The 19,260-nt window shown below is 43.2% G+C and overlaps 2 protein-coding genes and 1 pseudogene across 3 annotated transcripts; 1 reads left to right on the top strand and 2 right to left on the bottom strand.

Annotated features, from left to right (window-relative positions):
- Positions 1 to 966: 966 nt before the first annotated feature.
- On the top strand, positions 967 to 1,199 carry LOC140583231 (U2 spliceosomal RNA; annotated as a pseudogene).
- A 5,734-nt stretch (positions 1,200 to 6,933) lies between these two features.
- LOC140582915 (uncharacterized) lies at positions 6,934 to 12,396 on the bottom strand. 2 transcript variants are annotated; one of them, XM_072707415.1, is made up of 7 exons: positions 12,269 to 12,396; positions 11,813 to 12,110; positions 11,518 to 11,734; positions 11,315 to 11,434; positions 11,073 to 11,233; positions 10,778 to 10,981; positions 6,934 to 7,792 (listed from the first exon to the last, which is right to left on the bottom strand). In XM_072707415.1, the coding sequence occupies exons 2-7, from the start codon at positions 11,836 to 11,838 to the stop codon at positions 7,645 to 7,647; spliced, it is 876 nt and encodes a 291-aa protein (XP_072563516.1). In that variant the 5' UTR covers positions 11,839 to 12,110; positions 12,269 to 12,396; the 3' UTR covers positions 6,934 to 7,644. The 2 variants fall into 2 exon arrangements, with proteins under 2 accessions (XP_072563516.1, XP_072563517.1); XM_072707416.1 differs by having other exon boundaries at positions 11,073 to 11,209.
- Positions 9,471 to 10,571, bottom strand: LOC140583125 (N-lysine methyltransferase KMT5A-A-like). Its single transcript, XM_072707764.1, has 2 exons — positions 10,403 to 10,571; positions 9,471 to 10,304 (listed from the first exon to the last, which is right to left on the bottom strand). The coding sequence occupies exons 1-2, from the start codon at positions 10,569 to 10,571 to the stop codon at positions 9,706 to 9,708; spliced, it is 768 nt and encodes a 255-aa protein (XP_072563865.1). The 3' UTR covers positions 9,471 to 9,705.
- Positions 12,397 to 19,260: the final 6,864 nt, after the last annotated feature.

Genomic DNA, 19,260 nt, shown 5'->3' with positions numbered 1-19,260 from the left:
TATTTGGTTTGGCAACAAACTCATCTTAATCTTAGTGTACTTTGTCAGATTTGTGTGAAGTTTGTAATTTGACATTCAAAGTATAGACATTGCAAAATGCAGTTTGGAACACTTGCAGAAACATTATAAAAGTACATAGTAAGCAATGCTGGCAGTTTGTCTTGATCCCAGATATCTGATCACCAAAGTCTTGGCTACATGAAGATGACTAAATGGTGTAGTTGCAATATTCATTTGGATAAATGAATAAGAAAAACCTAACTCATGTAACTATTTCTGGCTCCTTTCATTGAATATTTAGCAACTTTCATGTGTATGAATGAGCCATTGTCACTTGGCCACGTCCCTACCCCCCTTTTATGTTGCTGATGGAGATGTATCTGGATCGCGTTTCACCGTTGTGCTGTTAATCAAATTACCATGCGAATGCGATCTGAATACACGCTAATGCGGCTATTTAGAATGTGAATAGCGATCTTCGGGTGACAGCGGTACTACATGCCCCCGAAGCAGGTAAAACAAAGTAAGGTGACATGGTTTAATTTTTTGCCGATTTAACCTAATTTTTAAAAGTTTAATACTTCCGACAATGGACGTTTTGAAAAGAAGACAGATTACGGATTTAGTCAGCATTTTTTCATGTTTCTATAATAAGATTTCAGCGAGTTATGAACTGAAATACACGAGAAAGATACACGGCATTGCCGACGATGCCGTCGACTCCTGAGGGTTAAAGGTCTTAACTTTTTAATAGCATGCATATAAGGTGACATTTTAATTGTTTTATTGACCATATAATTGTAATTAGGTTTAAATGGTGTATAATTGTATTTGCTGGTCTTATTGCCCTTTTCCTGTTTTATGGGTAATAGTTCTGCAGGTAGTTCTATTTGTTTAATATTATCTTTGAAAGTCTGATTGTACTGTGTTGGCATGATTTGCATAGTGTGGGAATGTTTCAGCCTTATAGATTGTGATTATGTGTAAATGTTAGTAGTACAAGCATAATATTTATTATTCATGTATTTGAGCTGATTTACATTTTGTTTTGGTATGAAAAGGTTATTTTGATACGTCCCCCATGGAGGGCACCACATATTAAACGGATTTTTGGAACAGGGAGCCGGAAGTGGGGCTTGCCCCGTCTGCTCCAGGCATCGACCCGGTATTGCAGTGCTTCCGGGAACGGTGCACCTCTACTGCCCCCTGTTGTTGAAAGGCAGAACTGACTGACTGAATGGGTGACTAATAGACTGAGTGCCTCTGGATGGCCAACTAATTAGCTGCATGTGGTGTAAGGGAGGGGCCCTGTCCGTGCGCGGCCCCCATTTCCCGCCGTTTTTCTTTTTTCTTTTTTTTTTAAAGTAAGGTGACACGCTGTCGTTTGTGCGGTGGGCAGCTGTGCTGAGGTAAGGCATGACGTCATCTTTGCCTTTTGAATTTTCCCTCATGTTTGTTTAAACGATTGCTGTTTTTTGAGAGGACAGGAGGACAGGGAGGACGCCGGTGGCTGCGACGTCCCTGGGCATTCTACTCCGAGCGGGGGCGTCACGGAGGCCCGGCTAACGGCAACCCGCTAAGCGGCGGCCCCATGTCGACTCCGGTCTCTCTTCGGTCTTCAGGACCAGTACACGTTTCTTCTCCTTTCCGGATTGGAAAAGACAAAGGGCAAAAGTGGAATAGTTGACGAAATGGCGTCGGATGGCGTAGCTTCTAGCGGTGGGGCGTAAAGACCTTGCATTCCAGAGCATCCCTGCGCATATGAGAGTCTGCTCCGTACATCTCCGTTCAGGTAAGTCAGGTTCTGGTGTGATCACTAGACTCCATTCTTGTGTTTGTCCCTAAAGAGAACAGCCAGGATAGGAAATGCTGGAAACCCATCCCGACCGGAGTCCATCCCTTCCCGGTGGCACAGTAGCCCGAAAGTGTTTGTGAGTGTGGTTTATGTCAGATTAGGAGAGCTGAAATGAACCTTTTGTTGGATGATAGTCGGCGACCAAAACAAGAGCTAGATCACAGAAAAGTGTTTCAAAAGCGACAGCGTCAAAGTGAAATGCAACACTGGATGGAAGTTTTCTAGTCCTGATGAAGGATGTAGAATCGGAATCCATATATGTTTCCATACAAGGAATTTGCCTTGGCGGTGCTTTTACATGACATTACAAAGAACATACATCATTTAGCAAAGACATATGCAGAAAGGTAATAGACAATAGACTGGCAATTGGGTAATATGATAATAATATGATAATTAAGTTTATTAATGGCAGTAATGATGGTATTATGATATTTATATATGTGTGTGTACATAGTAATCATTGTAGTATGAATATAAACTATATAAATGGTATAATAATTTAAAGGGCTCTTGAATAGTGTCGTTATTAAGTAGCAGCCAAGTCAACTATATGTGCAAGAGTGCAAAATATATAAAGAGTTCGCAGTATGTGTGCATAATGTGCAAGAGTGCAGAATATAATCATAGAGGAAGTTTATCAGTTGTTCACTGGTTATGCTGGTGGATATTTCACTGCAGCTGACGATTAATTGAACGTCCATTCAGAGACTGGTTTGGTTAATGAGAGAGACTGCCTGAGGGGAGAAGCTCTTGGCGTGTCTTGTGGTCTTGGTTCTGATTGCCATGAGTCTTCTCCTGGAGGGTAAGGCTTGAAAGATGTGGTGAGCAGGGTGAGATGGGTCCTCAAAGATTTTGTACGCCCGTTTCCTGGTTCTGGTGATGTACAGTGTCTGGAGGGTAGGCAGGTTACTGCCGATTATTCGCTCTGCTGAGTGGATGATGTGTTGCAGTCTGGCTTGGTCTCGTTCACTGACTCAATGATTGTAGCGTAAAACTGGGCCATCGTGGTTATAACATGTTATTTTGGATCAGGCACGGACAGTTGTGAGAGTTCAGTCCGCATTAGCTCCGATAGAATAGTATTAAATGCAAAGCTAAAGTCCACAAACAGAATCCTAACATATGTCTCAGGGCACTCCAAGTGTCGGAGCAAGAAATGGAGTCCAGTGTTAACTGCATTGTCCACAGGTCTGTTGGTTCTGTAGGCAGACTGTAGCCTGGGGTCAAGAGATGGGTCTGTGATGGTTTTAAGGCATGACAGCACAAGTCTCTCAAAAGCCTTCATTACCACCGATGTGAGAGCCACCAGTCTGTAGTCACTGAGGCAAGAGACTCTGGGTTTCTTTGGAAAAGGTGTTATTGTGGATGATTTAAGACACAAAGATCCAGTGACTGGTTGAAAATATCTGTGAAGACAGGTGACTGTTGATCTGCACAGTGCTTCAGAGTGGCTGGGGAGTGTTGGAGTACGCCGTCTCCACCGGGTCAAGAGATTCACAGCTGACACGTGGAGAAGTTGCAGGTCACCAGTTTATTCTCTGACAGATTGCAATCCGGGAGCGACCATCTGACATACATTCGGCATGTACAAGAGGAGGCTCTGCCATATGTATCAGCTGTTTCCCTTTTAAAGCCCTTTGGGCATCTCCCCCCTCTCTCGGTACCTTCCGTCTACGTCACAACCACATGTTTGATATTTGCTCTAGTTAGTCGGTTAGTACTTGTCCTTCTGGAAGGCTAAATGATAAGTAGGGGCCGCTGACGTTTTCTGTCGCTCCCTCTATCTGTTCCGATTAGGTCCCCCTGCCCTGCCGGCGCCAGTCAGTTCTCGTTTCAGTTAACTGCATTTTCTAGAATCAACCCCCCCCCTTTCATCATGCCCTGCTTTAAGCTATATTCTCCTTTTCCTCTATTCATTGTTTGTTCTTTATAATTCTATTGAATCCCACACTACCTAGCAATGTTGGTACTGTAGTAACGCGTTACTGTAATTCCACTACTTTTGTCTGTAAGGAGTAATGTAACTAATTACCATTTCAAATTAAAAAACGCAAAGTACTGAAATTTCAATGGACTCGTTACCTTTGTCTTGCGTGAAAATATTAATGGATAAAGGCAGCATGTTCCCCTAATTTCCTGTTTATGATGTAACGCCATCCGACCTTACCCTGGCGCAATGAATGGGTGATATTATAGGTACGCTGATAGGTACAATTAGACAGTCGTATTGTCTGGCTCACCGCAGCAACACTACAGTAATATAACTACCCAGAGAGCACACATGCATTGGCACTATGTCTCCGCGGTACTTGAAAATCCATCGGCAAACATCTCTGTGTTGCAGAAACATCACCACCGAACATTTGAGCCCATATTCCCCCGATGTTAAAGCGATCAATATGCAACATTTAGACCACTATTATTTTCCTTTATTAGGCTATATATACAGGTTAGGTCAGGCTGGAGGAGCATGCGCTGATCGATGCAGCACGTTTCGCCGCACCCGTGCACCACACGTCGAAACTCCTCACGGACACACGGTCCAGTCCCACCCTCATTATAATTACTTTTATATGCAGTAATTGATAACTAGTCATTTTTGGTAACCTGCACAACGTACGCTGCAGACTTGTAACGTTACCACCGTTGGCTGATTCTGAAATAGTTGTGGTGCTATATATATGACGTTAGATTGTTACAGGGACTGTGATAAATGCAAATCCAGCCCCCTATTATGGTTGCCTTAAAAAAGTTAACATTTTTACTCAGATTTCTTCCATTTGTACGTGGTGTGCTTTTTATACTATGACAAGTTTTCCTAACATCAGATTTAAAAATTGCAAAATATAGCAACATATTGAATTGCAATCCCTGTATCTTGAAACGTGACGTGTTGCCAGACTCTCCGATACACAGCTCTATGGTCCATACAGAGGAGATGAAGAACATGCAGTTTGCTAAGTCACGAAGTTATCTTTTGTCATGTGACTATACAGCTAAAATAACGAAGGAGTGGCTTCACAACAACTCTGACTGTTCTTGAATGGCCCAGCCAGAGCCCTGACTTAAACCCAATTGAGCATCTCTGGAAAGACCTAAAAATGGCTGTCCACCAACGTTTACCATGCAACCTGACAGAACTGGAGAGGATCTGCAAGGAGGAATGGCAGAGGATCCCCAAATCCAGGTTTGAAAAACTTGTTGCATCTTTCCCAAGAAGACTCATGGCTGTATTAGCTCAAAAGGGTGCTTCTACTAAATACTGAGCAAAGGGTCTGAATACTTAGGACCATGTGATATTTCAGTTTTTCTTTTTTAATAAATCTGCAACAATTTCAAAAAATTCTTTTTTTTGTCTGTCAATATGGGGTGCTGTGTGTACATTAATGAGGAAAAAAAAATATTTTAAATGATTTTAGCAAATGGCTGCAATATAACAAAGAGTGAAAAATTGAAGGGGGTCTGAATACTTTCCGTACCCACTGTATGTGTCCATGGCTTGTAGTAAAATGGCACACGGGATAATGAATGGACATGATCGTTTTTCATATTTGTGTGTATAGTTTTTTGTCATAACGTTAAAAAATCTTGTCAGTCTGTTTCTGACAAACTTGTGTTGATCAGTAACCTGAGCATCGCTCACATGGTAGACTATTATCTGTCTGAACAATTATAAATTGCCCATCTAAAGTGTACTCTGTATACCGAGGAGATTCAGGCGTCTCCTTTGTTTAAGGCAGAGTGATAAAGATGGGTAAACTTAATCATTTTAATTTAGTCATTTTAATGTAATATTTGAATGCAGGCCTTAAATGATCCATATTATTTCAATAAGGCCTCCCTTTAGGGGTATAGTCCATGCTTTTACGTTTGTGTAAAACAAACCAAACAAAGGACACGGCCGCATGACCCCGCGGCGCCGAACAAAGAAGCACTGTGGGACACACGCCGGCGTCCGAAACAGACTGAGGAAACGAGCACATCGCCTGCCCAGAGTCCCGCTCGCAAACGTCCAGTCTAAACTAGGTGACCTAAGAGCGAGGTTGGGGTTCCAGCGTGATGCAAGAAACTGCAATATATCACGTTTCACGGAAACGTGGCTGACCCCCCTGGTACTGGATCTAGTGGTGACTCCGTCGGACTCTTTCTCTCTTTTTCCTCTTTCATAACTGCTTGCTGTTGGTCATTTAGGGCTTGCTCTTTGTCCATGAAACTATGTCACCACTATGCTTGCAAATTTAAGGATCTAGGAAATTAGCTTATATAATATAATATTATAATATAAATATAATTTTATATATATAATAATAATAATATACAGCTGCAGACTCTTAATGCCACTCTCAGGCCCCTTCCGTTTGGTGGACGCATGTGCAGAAAACAAAGAAACATGTACTTTATCAGTTTCACAAGTTTTCAAAGTAGAGTTGGATGGCACCTTTAACCTTAAAGGCCTGTATTTGCGGCAGAATGGTCATGCAATTTGGGTTTAACACCAAAATCATGTCCCTGTGCTTGCATCATTTAATGAATTGCCCCTCTATGTTTTTTGCATTGCACGTGAGAACTGAAGAAACCTTTAATTCAATGGCAAGTCCACTACAATTCTCTACATGTACATGAGTTTAACCAATCATTATTTAAGCTAATCAAATTTTGTTTCAAACTTCACAATGTTTTAAATAACCACACAGACACAAACCAAATGCAAAATAATCCACATTTATTTATATCTTAGTCTTATATTATTCTATGTTACCTTACGTTATACAATCTTATCTTAACCTTATCTTAACTTACTCTATATTAGTCTTATCTTATTCTATGTTACCTTATGTTATACGAAATCTTATCTTAACGTATATTAGTCTGATCTTATTCTAATCTTATGTCATACAAACTTAGGATAAGTTAAGGTTAAACTATCTTAATCTTATATTATCCTAAGTACTTGTGAGATCTCTCACCTAATTATTTACAGGTTCTATAAAAAACTATTTACATCACACAGATAGCCCATCTCCACAGCCAACTCCAGGACCCCGGGGATGGCACTCAGCTGGTCCAGCGCATCATTAGGAAATATCACCTCAGCTTCATCAACCCAATTGTCAACATACGTGTAGTGAGCCTCTAGGTTTTGGTCCCTCCCCTGCTTGCAGATGGAAATTGCATTTAAAAACTCACTCCAAAACTGAATACACCAATGGTAAGTTAAGCACTTGGCCTCATAGGTCATTTTAGGGTAGTTGCTAAGATAATAGTTATGCAACTTATTGAATCTTTCCATTTTTTCAAAAACAACAGAAGGGGACATAAATGGGGGTGTCGGACCCGTAACCAGCTGAGATGAGGGGTGCGCTGGAACCTGATACGGAGGGGTGGGATGAACCATGGCCGGAGCTGAAGATGGATGTGGGGCTGGGCTTACATGTGAGACTACGTGTGGTGACAGAGGAGAGTCTGTAAAAAAAGATGGAGATGGAGAGGAGACAAAAGAGGATGGGATGGGTGACGGAACTAAGAATGAAGTGGAGGAGAAGGCCGGTGAGCAGGGCTCAGGCTCAGGCTCTGACATAGATGGAGTGCGACACAGGATGGTTGCAACCTCGTCGTCACTCTGGGTGAGATCCTCACACGGGATCTTCTCACCCACTTGGGTTGAGTCAAACGGGTTTCCCAATTTGCAGTTACTGAAGCGTACTAGATTGTGTAAATTTTTTGTAAATGGCCCCTTTTGTTTTTTACACCAATTTCTACGTCCTGACCGGCCTCCCGCCGTATTTCTACGGCGTCCTGAGCCCTGCTGACCCCTGCTGGTTGCCACCGGGGAGGGAGTAGACGAAGTGGCGGCAGACACGGTGATGGAGCTGGGTGCCGGCGGCCCAGTGCGGCATTTCCTCCGATGGCCTCCACCACTGGTGCTGGTTCGTCCTTTGGGGTTAAAAAGACAGGGGACAGCACATTTAATTAAAGTGAATCCTTATGTCACTCTACAACAAAACTACATCACACACATCACAGAAATCACACTTGGCAGTCAGTATTGCACATTGAGAAAAATTCTGCCATCTTATTGGATACAGGAAACGCAAGCTTGGGAGACTTATGCGCTGGTCTTGAATCGGGCCGCCTGCGTTTCAACAGGGGAACTTGACTTATAAAAACACACCAGTTAGTGCACAGATTCCCTGATATGCAGAACAACAGCGAAAAACCACACTGGAAACTGATGTATCTTATGCAATATTACACCAATGTTGAAATGCTTTCCTCGCCCTAGTAGCATAAAAGCCAATCTAGTTTATTTATTTTTGTTTTGTTCAGGCTTTTTGACAAATGAAGGCCCTTTTTAGTAGGCCAGTGTCTAGTCAAAGGTGTAAACTTAAGAGGAAAATAAACTATTCTGACTGTGCCATTAATTCTCTTTTTTCCCAGTTACTTTGGCAATATTGTCTTTTTATTCAATTTTGATAGTAATTTGAAATGTTTTAATTTAAATTATATTTCCACAGCTAGTTCTGGCAATAGTTGAAGTTGTCATGAAAAATAATAACCCTGTACCATGCCTTGATCACTAACTGCTATTCTGCTACTGCTAACAGCATTGTAAGGAACTGTGGTTTTGATAGACATTTCACATAATCAAGTAATGATGTCTCAGCAACAACGTAAAAACCAAAGACCAAATTTTCTGGAGATGTTCATGACATCATTTGCTAGATTTATTTTAAAAATGGATCAATTTTGAAATACAGGTGTTTTGTTATTGAATTTTTAATACTTTAATAACCCATGGTAATTATTCGTATGGGGATGGCATATTATTTGTTCAACCTATAGAGCTGGACAATAGCTTTAAAACAATATGAGGACCATTTCTGCGCAGCTTATATTATGGTAAATATAGCCAGTCAAAAAAAAAGAAGTTAAAACTTCATCCATCCACACATCACAGCGACAGATTTTACTGATTTCATTATACAATACAGCAGACATGCCGAAAAGAGCCCCGTATTTTTACTGCTTCATGGTAACAAATCACCGTTTGCCTAAAAGTCAACCATTTTATTATCTAGTATCCTAAGACATGTAGTTCCAAAATAAGATAGTTATCACAGACTGTAAGATTCAACAAGACCAGCCAACCCTATTCTGACTTTCATTCTTCGAGTGCTGAGCTATTCTGGGCATCACTTTGCCGTCCTTACCATGGCTAACTGAACCGGGGATGTCTTCCGGAGCAATCCGGACACTGACTGCCCCATTTGGCAGGAGCCAGTCTATTCTCCAGAGGCACACTGGCGTTCAGGGCAGACATCTCGATCACGTCTTGTCTCTCGCTGGGAAGCTGCAAATCTGAGCTGCTTTGAATGTTCAAATCAATTTAACTCGAAGTGCAACTACAATTGTTATGATGCGGTTCAAACAGACCTCATTCTAGGCATCCGTACAGATTGTCAGGCCCTTCCGAAGTCTGTTACCCCTCACCTCAGATGTTGAGGTTAACCGCTTGAGTAAGTGACCTGTGGGTCGCACTTAAACTACTGTAATACTTGGGGCAACGACAAGGTCTTAAACTTTATACATTGTCAAAAAAAACCCAAAACAATTATACTAGAAAAGTGTCACTTTATTTCACATTTAAAGAGTTATTTCACATAAAAACTGCATACAAGAAAATAGTACAGTGCAATCAGGATGTACTTGGGCCAATTGATTAGAAATTAAGAGCTTTAAATTTGATGAATGAATAATCTGCCCGACCTTGCACGGTGGAATAATCTACCCACATCACTTTTGGGAAGAGTAGCAACAATCAAAATGATGATCTTGCCAAAAATTAACTACATGTTCTCAATGGTTCTCAGTCCCTCTCCCCTGAACGATTTCCTCTGCACCCCATAATCGAACAACAGTTCCTCCCCAACATTAATCCTGTTCAGGGCCAAAAGCAAAATAACATCCTGTCCCCCGACGGCTGGGCTGTACAGTCTTGGCCGGAGGTTGGCCTTCTTATGGGAATGATTAATCAGCCGGCCAAAAGGCTGTATGCCCGGGTGACAGGCACACTCAGACTTATGGCTGTTCCGGAAGAAGAACATGTAGCCAGATTCTTCTTCCTTCGTCGATGAGTGAATCCACTGGCCCTCAGTGGCTGTGACTACCGGCCCGTGGTAGTCACACACCACCTCACCAGCCTGGAACTGCCGGGTGGCGCAGACTCCCTTCCCCTTCCCCGCATTGTCCATCACCACAAGTCCCTTCCACTTCTGGTTGTGGATGAGCTCCTGGATGTGGCTAGAGTCCACGGCAGTGTCCACCGAACCCACTGGTCTCCAGTCCTTCAGAACGCTGGCCGCGCTGGGAACGTTACTTTTCCAGCCTTGGTTCCTGATCCAAGCGTCGACCCGGGACTCGGTGGGCTGCCGTCTGCCAAAGTGTGCTGTCAAGAACAAAGTAAATTGTTGTTAGTTAAGAAGCCTATGTAGATAGGACCGTTTCACAGTAAAAAATGTCATTAGTGCTACAAACAATACTCACACAAGACATGCCGTACGCGCATCCTCATCTGGGCCTTCAGCCAGCGATCATAGAGCTGCCGCTGAAACCGGCCTGACGTCTGCGAGCGTGCCGTCTTGTCTGGGATGTCGCCATCCAGGGTCACGGGGTGGGTCCGAAGGAGCTGATCGAACGCTGCCTGGACATCCATCTGTTGGTTGGATGCCAGGGCAGCATCCCGTGCGGCACCACGGGCAGAACAGCTGGGTCCTTCCTCTGCGGAGTCAGCGCTGAGATAAAAATTTAAAAAAAAAAAACAAAAACCCACAAACGTTTAAGGTTAGTGTTCAGTGGTGAGGGCTTTGGTTGTGTGTCTTGATGTTGGCAAGTGTGTTGACAAACAGAAAACATGCCTACCTTGAGTCACCTGCCAGCTTCTTCAGCAGCTTACTGGCCAGCACCACATTCCGCGACTGCTTCATCCGGTAGTGCTCGTCAGCCGTCGCAGTGGAATGAGTGAGGTAATCGGCCACCAAGGACTTCTCTTGGTCCGTCAAGTCCTTGGTGGCCGTCTCAAAGATGCGCCGGGCCGTCTGGTAGGTGACTGGATCCAGCTTGTATCTAAAATACAAAAATACATTTATTAATACGTCTCACACAACACGTATGTAGAACATATTATAGGGGGAATTAATCATGATGATCAGCTCACTTTTGGTGCAGCCGGTTGAGGTCATTCGAAGCGTTGAACACCGGCCTGCCTGTGGTGGAGACGAAGAACCGTTTGTCTCCTCCCAGGTCATCCAGTGTCGTCCGGCTCCTCTTGGAGCTCAGGAGCTGTGGCCGTACCTGGGTGAAGTAGATGTCGAACCACTGTTGGCAGAGGAAAACAGATTAAATCGCTGCTCTTGAAATAAACTATGAAATAAATCTTATCAAACTTGATATACTTACCGTCTCCTCCTCAGAGGACAATGCAAACGTGGCCGCTTGCTGCGCCGACGTCTTGTGTTCCTTCACCACAATCACCGTATGGTCGGCCTCGGACGTGCTCCTGGTCATCCACTCCTGGACCTACACAATACAATGATGTCCCACTGATAAATAAGAGTATCGGCAAAAAGGAAAAGTGAAGACAAAAAGAATACAACACTTACGGTCATGTGCTCCACCACGCCTGGTGGCTGGAGATGCTTCAGAATCACCGTGGCCTCCAGGTAGTAGAGGACAAGGCAGCACTCTGCACACTCCAGGGGCATCTCCTCCGGATACACCTTGCCAAGGACTGCCAAGAAGTCGTTCTTGGCAGCCCTCAGCACGGCCCAGCAGTCCTCTGGACTCTTCTCTGGGCTCATCCCCGTGAGAATGACATGACTATGTGGGTGGGAGAAGAAAATTCAATTACTGTCAATCCTAATCAATACAGTACACATTTTAATAAAATGTGCTCACAATGTAAAATGGCTCTGCTTCTCCATGCAGTGCACTCCAGGAGCAGTGAGGGAGATTAAAAAAAAAAAACATTATGAGTGTGTTAAACACAGTAGAGGAGATGTATAATCAAATCATAATATGGAATTTAACGGGTGTTGACAGTTGAACTTACCTCCTTTGCGTCATCTCCTTACTCACCAACTTTGCAGAGCTCTGCTGGAGTGAGCCCAGGTACTCCACGAAGAACATTGCCTCATTCCACAAGGCAATGTTGTCACGCCGGAGGTCGGTGGCCACGGTGTGGTACTTGAGGAATCTGTCAGAGGAAGGACATGTATGTAAGTATCCATATGTACATAAACTTGTACATGCCACCATGACAATAGTGGGAGGACTGAACTTCCTTGAAGAAAACAGATACGACAATACAACACAAACCTACAATATACTGTTAAAAATCTACATGCTACCAACCTCTTCAGGCTCTTCATGTAGTTGACCTGAGTCTGCCTGGAGAGACCAGCCTCAGTCAGCTCCCGAAAGAAGAGCTTCGTCTTCTCCCTCTCCCTCAGAAATTCAAGGGATGGCTCTTCAGGGTTCACAAAAAACATGAACCTGCTGACGTTTTCCACCTGGAAAATAAAATCAGCATTACTTAATGAATATATTGCGTAGATATAAAGCTCCAAAAAATAATAGAGTGAACTTTTATGGGAGACCTCACCGTCTGCTTGAAATTCTCATTCAGGAGATCCTTCTCCAAGTATGCGGCGAAGCCCTTCAGGAGGGGATGGTCCAGAGAATGTTTCCGGTACAGTCCCTTCTCCTGCATCATGTGCCTGGAGGTCTGTGGCCACTGCACCTCCCGGGTACTGCCATGTGGAAAACATATTTCGTCTTAAAATTGCACCTTCAATTGGCTCACAAGCAAAAGCAAAAGGTATCAATGAAGCTGCAAATCCGAGACACTCATACTCACACTTGAAAGATCTCGCCGTTGCTGACACTGATTGCGTCCTCCGACTGCTCAGTCGCCGAGCTCTCCGGTCGCTGCACGGTTGTACCAGCCATCACAGGAACACTGCTGGTCTGCGCCGCTACTGCTGGGGAGGGGGTGTCAGGCACCACCATGTGGCGACGCTCCAGCTCCTGGATCATCCTTTCAGATAAGTAAGTAAATAAAAAAAACTGTTAGTAAATGTCATACTGAAGAAACGAAGCGAGATGTGTAAAAAAGACTGAAGAGTTTTCCCACCAACCTGCTCATAGGATTAGCATCATCCATAATGTCTCGCAGGTGCCTGTAGCTGAACACCCTGCCCCACTGCAGAACTTCAAGCGCATCCTGCTTTGCCTTCTCCACTACTTCTTGGATGGCTTCTTTCGAAGATCTCTTCATGCACACCCTAGTCAGATGCACCGAGAGGCTTGCCTGTGTCTTCTTGCACACGGGGCAGAGCAGGAAATGCCTGTTGGAAGTACTGCGGATATAAAAAAAAACAACAAAAAAAAAACAATTAACAGTCAAGGAAGTGTTACTTAAGATTAGATTTAATTAATGATTTTCAGGACCCATTCCAGTCATCATCATCAACATTGTTCATTCCTCAGTGGTTTGGATAAATAACATTTGCATATCTATTGTCATCCTGATGGGTCCCAGACTGAGAAAAGTAATTAGTAAACTACATGATCACAACTACTGAAACATGTTTACTAATTAGTTACATTTATATCAAGAAATATAAGCCCTTTGTGAACACTGCAAATAGAAAAAATGGTATTCTACACTTTAATACTCCTTACTACTAATTTAAAGATAATTAGTATAAAATACATTTTATTTGTATTGCACTTTATATTTCAGCAATCTCAAAAGTGCTACAGAGCAAAAAATAAAGAGATAAAACAGGAGAATCGATAAAGTACCTTAACAAAATGTCTTTCGAAAAAGACGAGTTTTTAGTAATTAAAAAAAGGTGCTTCGAAATATTGTTTTACTTTTGTAGTGGATGCAATTTAAGTTTTAACAATAGTAGTCAGTTTAAGAGACTTAAGCACAGTGTCAGTAAACTACATACAAGGATGAACAAGTTATCCACAGTTTCTACACATTCAAATGCAATAATAAATTGATCATAACTTACGCCTTGGAAGCCATTCTTTACGAGTTGTTCGACAAAAGACGAAATCTTGAGCAGAATCTGGAGCTCTTGACTTGCTGGAAGCAGAGGTAGAGTAACTGTACATGCGGAGGTCTCCTCTTAATATACCATTCTGACCGCGTCCCCTCCCCCCCTCGTAGCCCCGCCCACCCCAGCGTCATTCTGAGGGACACTTTGAAAGACAATTTGAAAAAATGTAACTTTTAAAAAGGATAAGAACTGAATTTATATTTCTAAATAAAGTGATAAATCGATAGTGCAGTTCTAAAACTTCTGCACGAATTCGCCACCACACCACAAATATATAGTGTATACTGTAATATAATTTACCCAAACAACAGATCCCTTATGTTGCTTGCTCATATACATTTGATTTGTGTCTGCGTTTGCCATTTCAAAACCATGTTGTGACTCTTGGCTGACTTTAATATAAGCTATTGGAGCTGTAATAATTTCCGTTTTACAATACCTTGATTAATGTGGAAGATCGTAATTTAACATACATAGGATGATGATAAAGAATGTTTGCTTTCTTATGCGTCGGTCACGCTAAGCAACCGCAACGCCCCGCATACCATCGGAAAGCTACAGCGATTCTGAGCAATTGTAGCGGAGAAATTTCGCCCCGCCTTGGTAGGGGAAAACTGGCGGTTATTCTACCCAGGGAGACTAAGTAATGAGAGGATCTGAGTCCCTCACCCCGAGTTCTTTTAGTCCCAGTTTTACCCGTCTTGCTGCGGGAGGGTGTTGGAAGGCAGGTTCAGGGGACAAAAATGGACACGGTGGCACCCTGAAGTATATACGTTTTCGGCCGGGTACCGATATAATCTGCCGACAACCCTGCACTCCCAAAACCTAGCACGTCGGGTGCGACGCCCCTACCCCCGGGTAGTTACACAATGTTTGAACGCATAAAACACCCTAAACACAAACGAGTGATTTATTGTAAACGGAAAGATCGCTTCTCTTTCCGCTGTCCTCCAACCTTAAACAGCAAGCTATAAAACGGACGGCATGAAAGAAAATACTTCAGGCCACAGAGCTGAATTAGGCCCCGATGACGCAGAGGAAATTGAATAATTCAAACATCCCCTTTTTTTAGCAATTCACCAATTTGTCCCGTTGTCATCGATAACAGAAAAAGACAGCTTTAACTCAAAACGGGGGAAAAAAAGAAAGAAAACATCTCAGGGTTACACAGCAAAGCATAGCACAATACCAATCGTCATTCACCTATTCAAAATACAGCGCGTAAATGACATTAAACAAACACTTCGACTGCGTTTAATTACATCCAACACACACTTATGCATACAATTGTCCAGATCTGCAACTTTGCCGAGACCTTCACCCGATTGAGGAGAGTGAAGAAAAGGAGCAGGTTTACCAGTCAACGACGGAATGGGTCGAGATGAGTTGTAGGGGGAGGCCTCTGTATGGCAGGGTCACTCACTCGCGCTGCATCCGAGGTCGAAATCGCCCGAGTACTGTATACGCCCGTGTAACACAGCTCCGGGACCCTGGATCTCAAAACCGGCGCGCGCTGCCTCCACTTCAGCACCGCTAATCCGGGTGCCCTCCTCCACGATATTCCCCAGCTCCTTCAGTTCCACCGGATGCCAGGACACGACTTAGACTCCCGAAGATGCCACTCGTCATACCCGCTGTCGTCGACACCACTCAAACAGCCCCTCCGCGTCTCTGTCTTCCGCTGCAGACCGAGATGGCGTCCGGCGTATGCACACCAGGCTGCCCGCCACGCTCTCCGCTTGGGGTGGCGCAGCCCCAATAATCCCTAACTCCAACACAAACAAAAAAAAACAACAGACTTTCGTCCTGCCAAAACGAAGCCGGGCTCCAACTATACTAGCCGCGATTCCTTGTAAAAAGTAAAAAAAAAAAAAAAAAAAAAAAACTTCACGCGACTGTGCTTCCACTTCGTCCAACCGACCTTATTTTACCGCTCCCCTCACCACCAGAGACCCGCCCAGCAACGCTACTCATTAGATAGGCTAAGGCATGACCGCATGATCCAGCGAGCCCAGAGACTAGCAGGGAAACTTTAAAATAAAAACTACGGATCTTTATATCCGCTACACAATATTGGCAGTATGATCCAATTTCGATTTCGCCGTATTTACCCTGAAATTTCTGCCTGAAATTTCTGCACGAATTCGCCACCACACCACATATATATAGTATACTACAATATAATTTACCCAAACAACAGATCCCTTATGTTGCTTGCTCATATACAATTAATTTCTGTCTGTCTTTGCCATTTCAAAACCATGTTGTGACTCTTGGGTGACTTTAATATAAGCTATTGGAGCTGTAATAATTTACGTTTTACACTCTCTTGATTAATGTGGAAGATCGTAATTTAAAATACATAGGATGATAATAAAGAATGTTTGCTTTCTTATTTGTCGGTCGCGGTAAGCAACTGCAACGCCCCGCATACCCATCGGACAGCTACAGCGATTCTGAGCAATATTGCCAGTATGATCCAATTTCGATTTCGCCGTTTTGACCCTGAAATTTCTGCCTGAAAGCACTCGCTCACTAATTGGAGCGAGCCAGCCTTAAAGGGCCCAGATCGCATTACTGATGGTACCACATATTGTTCTAATCCGTACTGTTGTGACACAGACATGACATACAGTGACTACTAATATTAGCAGGATAGGCTCAATGTATAATGTTCCGAATATTTTGGTATATTGCTCGGCATTACTGGTTCTTTAATACATTTATTTGAGTCACTCTGTTTACGTGACCTGATGTTTACGTGAGATCTCAGCCTAATTGTTGCGTTGGCAGATTGTTGGGGGATGGGTAGCCCTGCATGTGCATCGCAGAGAAGTGCAAAACAGCAATCAAGGAAACAATAGCCCTAGGCTGGCAAGCCCAATCCAGGTATCTGTCCCCTCATGTCAGAAGCTGATGTTAACGGCTTGAGTAACTGACCTGCTTGATTCAAATGCTGATGACTCCCAGGCTGAGGAATTTGTAACTAAATAGTTGGATTAAAAATATTTGCATCATTGTAATTTGCTCACAACTACAGCTAACTTGCCTGTGTGGCCTGTTCCCTGTCCCTTGTTTTCTTCTGCTTATCACTTACTTTTAGTTGAATTTCCAATTGTCATCTCCATTGTTTAGTGCTCAATGTCTTTGATAAATAACATCATATATATAATATGTCTAATATAAGTTTAATAACTTTATAATTTAATATAAGTTAGGACAAGCTTAATACTCTAATTGTATATCAACTATATATATCATAATTAGCCCTTCTGAAGTCTGTTACCCGTCATCTCAGATGTTGATGTTAACCGCTTCAGTAAGTGACCTGTGGGTCGCACTTAAAATACTGTAATACTTGGGGCAACGACAAGGTCTTAAACACATTGTCAAAAAAAAAAAAAAACAATTATACCTGGATGTTGCTAGAAGAGTGTCACTTTATTGCACATTTAAAGAGTTATATTTCACATAAAAACTGCATACAAGAAAATAGTACAGTGCAATCAGGATGTACTTGGGCCAATTGATTAGAAATTAAGAGCTTCCACTTCTGGTTGTGGATGAGCTCCTGGATGTGGCTAGAGTCCATGGCAGTGTCCACCGAACCCACTGGTCTCCAGTCCTTCAGAACGCTGGCCGCGCTGGGAACATTACTTTTCCAGCCTGGGTTCCTGATCCAAGCGTCGACCCGGGACTCGGTGGGCTGCCGTCTGCCAAAGTGTGCTGTCAAGAACAAAGTAAATTGTTGTTAGTTAAGAAGTTAATGTCTGTGGCCACTGCACCTCCCGGGTACTGCCAGGTGGAAAACATATTTCGTCTTAAAATTGCACCTTCAATTGGCCCACAAGCAAAAGCAAAAGGTATCAATGAAGCTGCAAAGCCGAGACACTCATACTCACACTTGAAAGATCTCGCCGTCGCGGACACTGACTGCGTCCTCCGACTGCGTCCTCCGACTGCTCAGTCGCCGAGCTCTCCGGTCGCTGCACGGTTGTACCAGCCACCACAGGAACACTGCTGGTCTGCGCCGCTACTGCTGGGGAGGGGGTGTCAGGCACCACCATGTGGCAACGCTCCAGCTCCTGGATCATCCTTTCAGATAAATAAGTAAATAAAAAAACTCTTAGTAAATGTCATACTGAAGAAACAACGCGAGATGTGTAAAAAAGACTGAAGAGTTTTCCCACCAACCTGCTCATAGGATTAGCATCATCCATAATGTCTCGCAGGTGCCTGTAGCTGAACACCCTGCCCCACTGCAGAACTTCAAGCACATCCTGCTTTGCCTTCTCCACTACTTCTTGGATGGCTTCTTTCGAAGATCTCTTCATGCACACCCTAGTCAGATGCACCGAGAGGCTTGCCTGTGTCTTCTTGCACACGGGGCAGAGCAGGAAATGCCTGTTGGAAGTACTGCGGATAAATAGTTTTTAGTAATTAATAAAAGTTGCTTCGAAATATTGTTTTCGTTTTGCAGTGGATGCAATTTAAGTTTTAACAATAGTAGTCAGTTTAAGAGACTTAAGCACAGTGTCAGTAAACTACATACAAGGATGAACAAGTTTATCCACAGTTTCTACACATTCAAATGCAATAATAAATTGATCATAACTTACGCCTTGGAAGCCATTCTTTACGAGTTGTTTGACAAAAGACGAAATCTTGAGCAGAATCTGGAGCTCTTGTCTCGCTGGAAGCAGAGGTAGAGTAACTGTACATGCGGAGGTCTCCTCTTAATATACCATTCTGACCACGTCCCCTCCCCCCCTCGTAGCCCCGCCCACCCCAGCGTCATTCTGAGGGACACTTTGAAAGACAATTTGAAAAAATGTAACTTTTAAAAAGGATAAGAACTGAATTTATATTTCTAAATAAAGTGATAAATCGATAGTGCAGTTCTAAAACTTCTGCACGAATTCGCCACCACACCACAAATATATAGTGTATACTATAATATAATTTACCCAAACAACAGATCCCTTATGTTGCTTGCTCATATACATTTGATTTGTGTCTGCGTTTGCCATTTCAAAACCATGTTGTGACTCTTGGCTGACTTTAATATAAGCTATTGGAGCTGTAATAATTTCCGTTTTACAATACCTTGATTAATGGGGAAGATCGTAATTTAACATACATAGGATGATAATAAAGAATGTTTGCTTTCTTATGCGTCGGTCACGCTAAGCAACCGCAACACCCCGCATACCATCGGAAAGCTACAGCGATTCTGAGCAATTGTAGCGGAGAAATTTCGCCCCGCCTTGG

The sequence above is a fragment of the Paramormyrops kingsleyae genome, chromosome 25 (assembly GCF_048594095.1).
Source record: "Paramormyrops kingsleyae isolate MSU_618 chromosome 25, PKINGS_0.4, whole genome shotgun sequence".
NCBI lineage: Eukaryota > Metazoa > Chordata > Actinopteri > Osteoglossiformes > Mormyridae > Paramormyrops > Paramormyrops kingsleyae.
The sequence above is the reverse complement of the archived record's forward strand: the minus strand, read 5'-3'. Positions and strand labels throughout refer to the sequence as shown.

Excerpts from the sequence above, each read along its gene's own strand:
- LOC140582915 (XM_072707415.1), bottom strand. The coding sequence starts at position 11,838 with ATGGAGAAGCAGAGCCATTTTACATT. Across the intron at positions 11,735-11,812 it reads AAGCAGAGCCATTTTACATT|TCATGTCATTCTCACGGGGA; the intron begins GTGAGCACATTT and ends CCACCCACATAG. Across the intron at positions 7,793-10,777 it reads AAGCTGGCAGGTGACTCAAG|GACGAACCAGCACCAGTGGT; the intron begins GTAGGCATGTTT and ends TTAACCCCAAAG.
- LOC140583125 (XM_072707764.1), bottom strand. The coding sequence starts at position 10,571 with ATGGATGTCCAGGCAGCGTTCGATCAGCTCCTTCGGACCCACCCCGTG. Across the intron at positions 10,305-10,402 it reads GCGCGTACGGCATGTCTTGT|CACACTTTGGCAGACGGCAG; the intron begins GTGAGTATTGTT and ends TGTTCTTGACAG.